General features: G+C 41.6%; 1 protein-coding gene across 1 annotated transcript in view; it reads right to left on the reverse strand.

The window, feature by feature from the left end:
* The window catches only part of tln1 (talin 1), a 52,912-nt gene extending 46,221 nt beyond the window's left edge, over positions 1–6,691 (reverse strand). Inside the window, 6 exon segments of the mRNA XM_035668222.1 lie at positions 55–71; positions 853–1,005; positions 1,217–1,346; positions 1,610–1,707; positions 2,937–3,099; positions 6,582–6,691. Coding sequence (XP_035524115.1) covers positions 55–71; positions 853–1,005; positions 1,217–1,346; positions 1,610–1,707; positions 2,937–3,066 — 528 coding nt within the window. The 5' untranslated portion in view covers positions 3,067–3,099; positions 6,582–6,691.
* Between the last annotated feature and the right edge of the window lie 512 nt (positions 6,692–7,203).

Raw genomic sequence — 7,203 nt, forward strand, 5'->3', positions numbered from 1 at the left:
AGACAGGCTTCTAGACCAACCCTTATTAACATTTACAGAGGACCCAACAGCTACACCATGGAGCCAAAGCACTTGCGCGACGGGGGCAAGGAAAAACTGCCTTTTAACGGGCAGAAACCTCGGACAGACCCTTCGGCTCTAGGTGGGTGGTCATCTGCCTAGAGGTAGTGCTTAATGACTGAGAATGGACTGTACTTACATAGCTTCTAGTCTTCCAAACCAATCAAAGTACTTTTGAACTCCATGTCACATTTATTATGACACAGCATTGGGAGCTATTTGGGGTTCAGTATCTTGCTCAAGGACACTTTGACATGCAGTGGAAGGAGCTGGGGATAGACCTGCCAACTTTCTGCTTAGTGGATGACCCGCTCTACCTTCTGAGCCACAGCCACCCCCCGAAGATGAGACTACTTCAAAATTATATGTTTATGGTATTTTACTCATGGTATTAGGATAATATTACAGAGACTGTTTGATTTGCATATCAATATATCTTCTGGACAATTTTTTATTTTGCCGTCCATAGGTGAAGTGAAGGTAAGAGATGTTTTATGGTACGTGTCCACGGATGCGTTTTTGGACGCGAGGGGTCGCGCAGCTTCCCAGCACTGGACACTTGTCGGCCATACCTGACTGGACAAAAGAATGCTGCTCAAATGGAAAGCACAGAAATGACTCATCCTGTGGACACATACCATTAGTCAGCTGTCTGTCAAAGGTGGTGACTAGTCAGTTGTCAGCACAATATTACCAATATATTCACATCACCACATCCAACACAGATGGGTGATGCAGGACCGCCAGTGAAAACATGCCAATGTTGAGTGTGAGGGCTTATGTTTGTCATACACTCATCGTCTGTGTGGAGCTTCTGCTTCAGCTTCTCCATCTTCTTGTCGTCTCTCAGCAAAGTCTTGTCTCTTTTCAGGGTGCCAGTGGTCTCCTCCTTCTTCTCCTCACCAATGTCTCGCACCAGTGAGTACTCATCATAGTTTGTGATGCCTGACACACAAATACAATAAAGTTAGTTACTACAGTTACGTTCATTTCATATTGCTGTAAAAACAAATGCATGAACTTAATTTTTTTCATTAAGCAATGTCAATTTAGTGATGTACAGATTGACATCAAAGCAGAAATCAGTCAACATTATATCATCCCCACATATCAGAGTTGTCCAGGTGAAGTGTGAGCTGTGTGTGACAGAGCTGACCTATTCTTGCACAGATGGTCATGAGCATGTCACTGACAATCTTGGAGTCGTCTACCATGACGGTCTTCACTGTGCCATCCAGCATGCGGATCTTCAGAGGCCTCTGCTTCTTCTTGTACTCCAGAGTGTCCTATAGGACAGAGGAGACAGGTAGAGAGCTCTGTGTTACTATGTGCCTGACACTTCGTTCAGCCTTGATTATTTATGATACTGCCTGTACCCTCCATCTTGCCTCAACTCCAGTCAGATTCGAGTCACAAGTTTGTTGACTTGACAAAATTAAACCAATTAAAATAAAAGTGTACCCCTACAGACACTTTAAATCACACTGGGCACATTCTTTGTCATATCTGTAGCATTTAGCATTGTGTAGAGTGCGCAAGAGTGACTCACTCCATTCCTCAACATGTAGTAGTCCAGGGCCTTTCCTGCCTCCAGCCAGATGCCTTTCTTTGGGTCTTCATCAGACAGAAACAGCCCATAGTCATTGGCTGCAGAAGGAAACAGAAATACTGAGTGAGTCACAGCAAGTGTGCATGTACGCCAAGAAACACACATGTGGATATTCAGCCACTATGGAGATATTTTTGTCTCAAGTGCTTGTGCGGGATGTGACTTTTAAATATATGTGTACAAGCTTCCCTGTCCAGGTTAATCAGGTCAGTGGGTTACTGCGTGATCTGTTTCAATACATACATCTGCTCCAAATATATCAGGTTACACATTTCAAAGTGTGACCACTTTTCTCTTGAGTATAAGACAGGAGAACTAACTCTGCTGGAGAGTAGAAACAAGCTGTTGATTTATTCAGAGATACTGGCTTAAACTCTTTGTCTTGCAGAATGACTTACAGGTTGAAACAAGCAATGCAGAGAGCTGCTTATAATCATAAAGCATAACTCTGCATGCATGCCAGCTGATGTATCTGTGAAGCAGAGGGCTAGTCTCAGTTTATAGAAATGTTTTCAACCGCAGAACTTCTGCAGAGCCTGTAATCAACTAGACAAAGGTAGCAAGGCCACAATTCATCTGCTGTCAGACATTCTCCCCTCCATTCCACTCCATGGACCTGGGGTTGCTATACTGAAACTTCCACATGCTCACCACCTTTAGGAAATTATTGCATTTGACACTTCCTGGACAAGAAGACAATCTGTGAAGTGCTCCTGTATGAATACTGTATGTGTGCTGAGTAGTTCTGTAAAGCTCATACGGTCCTAGATCAGGTCTCATTATTATCAACAACAGCTCCCATCCTGCATTATCCTCTACTAGAGTACAGTTTGAAAGGTTTTCTACAAAGACAATGAGTAACGAGGGTGCCCAGTTAGCTCAGTGGGTAGAGCTGGCATCCCATGTACTGAGGCTGAGTCCTTGCTGCAGCGGCCCAGGGTTCGAGTCCGACCTGCGGCCCTTTGCTGCGTGTTATCTCCCCTCTCTCTGCCCCCCTTTCCTGTCTACCTTCGGCTGTCTCTATTGATTAAAGGCAATAAAAAGCCCCCAAAAAATATTTAAAAATTTTTTAAAAAAAGACAATGAGTTACGTCTTTGTAGAAAACTAAACTAAAACTAAAATTAGTTGATTATCAAAATAGTTGGCGTTTTATTAGTTGACAACTAATCGATTAATCGATTGGTGCCTTATAAACTCTTGTAGCACTATCTGTGTGTGTGTGTGTGGAGAGAAAGATAACTAAAGGTAGAGAGAAAGATAACTTACGCTGGCCAAGCTGTGCCTCAGGAACTCTTTCCCTTATGATACGGCAGGCATCGTACACCATGGTGGAGGGCTCAAACTGCATGGTCTTCACCACATTCCCCACGCCGATCTTTAGTGACAGGGCCACCATGATTGCTGCTCTGCACCTCCACCCAACTCTCACCTGCATGACAGCCAATAAAGCAGTTAGTCAAGATAAGTCATATTTCGTATTTGTACAGCCCAATATCACCAACAGTGTATCAACAACTTCAACAGTTCCGACCCAATTTAAACTCTCCAAAGACCAGGAAAAACATGCTCATGAAAGACATGAATCCATTTTTCAAACTCATACTGCCCATACCCATTCGCTGTGCCGGTGGCAGTTACAGTCACTCACGCTGAACAAGACGGGATGAACTGTTCACTCAATGCTTTAAAATTTATATTTTATCTTGATTAGTGTAAACGTATACACGACGACTGGAATGAATTTGAAGAGAAGTTTTGTGGGGTAGGCAGCACTAGCTGTGAAACATATTGGGAAATGCTGGCCCAGTATCTATGTTTAAAATAACAATTTAGCTTATGGTGCACGTGTCGGATTGGCTCTGTATCGGCCAGTCTAAAGCAGCCCTCCCTCTCTCTCAGTAGGACTATAAGTCTCTCCGAGTCACTAAGATAGAGGAATTGTTAGACTCATGATGTCTCTGTCAACTGTTCCCTAGTCACACTAAGAAGACAACCTCTCCTCCACTGATAGGTTGTGCTCACTCCATCTGTACTTAGTATTCTCCTCAGGCACTGTGGACCAGCAGTTGCCACAGTGTCTCTTTCCATTTTATTCTGGGATTTTGTTTGTTCTGTCCAATAATCTCTGTATTTTTATTTCATTATGATTTGTTTGGGTCTAACGTTCTGAGTGCTTGTATCCTGAAGCTGAGGGGGTCGTAGTGCTCAGCACCAGGATGCAGAGGGGACTCTTCTGTGGGTTTAGTTCCTTACAGCAGCTTTTGCAGGAGAAGGAGAGTGGGTCATTTGTTCATTTATTTCTTTTCTATTATTTTTCTCCTCTCTCAGACTCTCTCTAAGGGCCCGTAAAAATGCTTCTAATGACTGCTCGTGTATGTAGGTTGTAGTGAATGTAGGTTTTATTACTTCTGGACAGTCAAGCTAGCCATTTCCCTATTTTCCCAGTCTTTGTGCTAAGCTAAGCTAATTGGATGCTTTCGGTATCTAGCTTAGATTAGTGGGGTTTTTTAAATTTTCTATTAATGTCCCCGAAAATCTATTATCTTGGCCCTATGTTAACTGAAGTTCAGTAAAGGGAAGTGCATCACACCACTTCCACCTACTTGCAAACTCATCTTCACTAAGGGAACCTTATTTTTCTTACACTTCTCAGTATAGCATGTGAAGCAGAATTTAAAATGAGGAACATCAGTTATATTGAACAGACAAAAAAAAAACAGATGACTATGAGAAACCCAGTTCACAAAGAAAATGTTTATAGAATCAGCAAAAAACAGACTCCTGTAGTTGGTCAGTAAACAGATTCCCCTATAAGCCTCTATTCCATGTTGTAGCAGCAGTGTAGCAGTGTGTATAATTTAAGAGTACAGTAAATGTTGGCTGACCCCCAAACATCCATGATTTGTCAGAAGTGCCTATTTTGAAGCTTGTGTTTTCTGTCAAAGCATTATATGATTGTACACAGAGCAACACAGGACAACAACGCAGGAGGCTCTAACAAACTGTCTTAAAGGCCTAACTGGAGAAGGTGATGAAAATGGAGGGCAGGGCAGCATAACACATGCCTGTTTCCTCAGTCTGCTTGATGTGTACATATTATAAATATATAAAAGAGGAAAACCACTCCAAAGCTGATCCAGAGATACCCACCCACTGCCTCTCAACCAGAACACACAGTATTAAGTTCACTTAATTATTATTTAAGTCAATTATGTTCACAGTATTAAAAGCAGCACTGAGATCTGACACTACCAACAGAGAACTTTCTGTCATTGAAGACTCCGAGGAGAGCTGTTTCTGTTGCAACCAATGAAAACCAGACTGAAACTTGTCAAGAATGTTCTCATCTAAGGCAGCTGTAAGCTGTTTAGCACCTACTTTTTTCAAAGACCTTGACATAAAAAGATAACTTAGAAATGCGCCTGTAGTAACAACTTGTTTGAAATAACCTAGAACATGAGCAGAGTTATTGATCAAGGACCAATATAACCAATGACATTTTTTTTTACCAAGAAGTAGGTACAATATCAAGAAGTCCAATATTCACTCTCCTTTTAGATCTCCAACGTCAAAGAAAATTTCTGGCTCTTAACCCTGTAAATTCTCCACTGTGTTCACCAGCTCATCACCAGCTTTGTCTGTCTGCTGTTTGGTTGAGGGTTGTGAGCTCTGTAGAGTTGGATAACAACAATTCTCTATGGGTACGTCACTACGAACAACAAATTTACTCTTTTTAAGTTGCAATTATCGCAACACTTGAGTGAGGAAATGTATGGGGATGATGTATGGGTAACAGGGACACTTTGAATAGGAGAGAGTAAGCACGTTTCTTTATAAAGCTGTTTGGAGAGGGAGCATGAAAACAGCACAGCATGTGCTGGCATCAGAGCTCAGAGGGATTGAATGTCACAACACAGACGCCCTGACACCCACAGATTCATATCCTGCTGACACTCTATCACTATCAGTTCCTCCCTCTTTTTCTGGCTGCCTCCTTGATGACATGAGGATGTGGCTGGGGTGTGTAGCAAGGAGGGGATCAGATCTCAGATTACAGCTATCAACATGAATGCTGGGTACTGTAGTAACAGATAAAAATAAACTTAAAACTAAAATATTACGATGGAAAACTGCTTTTTCCTGTCAAATACTGATTGCATTCTACTGCCAAAAACAATTCTAAACACCATAATGATTAAAGATTAACTTGCTCTAAAATCATTACTAGCTCAGCAAAGTCAGAACAAGCTGAGCCACAATGAGGAGTGAGATTTCTGCTGAGATATCAATGACTATAGTTTATTAAAGGGGATATAGATGTTTTAAAACATGAATATAGCAGAAAACAGCTATTAACTATGAGAAGATATATTGGAGTCATGGTGTCACCCTCCCTCTGCCTGTGTTACTATCGTTTTTATCATCTACGTCTGTGAATTATGAATTATGAATGATTTATTTACCCCAAACCAGAGTTGGTGATTGTTGGGACAGTGGAAAGACTAAAGACTTTGTGAGTTTTATTTTGTTTCTATCCACTTTGAATGAAGTTATGATGTGAGATAAAATAACCACTTTCATCCATGGAGTCTGGTGCAAGCAAAAGTGATGTAATGGCTGTTTCTGGTTAAACAAAAAGTATATCTCTGAAGGGATAATTTCCTTAATGATATCAGACGTTTAGAATAACAATCTGAGCCTGTCAGTGGCAAAAACAACTTTTAGTGGATGCACTTTGCCAATTAACGTTAGCGTAACCCTTTTATAACATTGCTGTGAAATTTGTTTATTTGTAATATGTGACTCATTGTAGATCCTACATTGTTGAATCTCAGACCAACGGCTGATCATACTCACTTTGTTGTTGCTCACTTTCAATTAACTAATAAATAAGGAGAGTGAAGTAAATACCTGATGTAAACCAGAGTTTGAGTGATAGCCCTTCTGCCCAGTCCGATGATGAACTCTGAGTTTCTTCTCTCTGGCTGAAGAAAATGAAAGACAAGGACCAGGTTACAATCATTTTTATTCAGCCAACAGTTTTTACTCATATGACATACACCGATCAGCCATAACATTATGACGCCCAGGTACCCTGGTAGTCATAATGTTCTGCAGCCCCATACCAACAAACAGTGACGCACTGTGTGTTCTGACACCTTTCTATCAGAACCATCATTATGTGTTTCAGCAGTTTGAGCTACAGTAGCTTGTATGTTGGATCGGACCACACGGGCCCGCCTTCACTCCCCATGTGCATCAATAAACCTTGGCCACCCATTACCCTGTCTCCTGGTCACCGTTTTTCCTTCCTTGGACTACTTTCAGTAGATACTGACCACTGCCGACCAGGAAGAAGAAGAGCTGCAGGTTTGAAGATGCTCTGGACCAGTCGTCTAGCCATCACAATGTGGTCCAATGTGGCTCAAAAAAAAAAAGCTGCCCATTTTTCCTGCTTCTAACATATCTACTTTGAAGACAACATGTACACTTGCTGCCTAATATGTCCCACCCACTGCTCAGAATGTTATGG

Source organism: Morone saxatilis, unplaced genomic scaffold, assembly GCF_004916995.1.
Source record: "Morone saxatilis isolate NCDOM2014 unplaced genomic scaffold, NCSU_SB_2.0 Contig21, whole genome shotgun sequence".
In the NCBI taxonomy this organism is placed as follows: Eukaryota; Metazoa; Chordata; class Actinopteri; family Moronidae; genus Morone; species Morone saxatilis.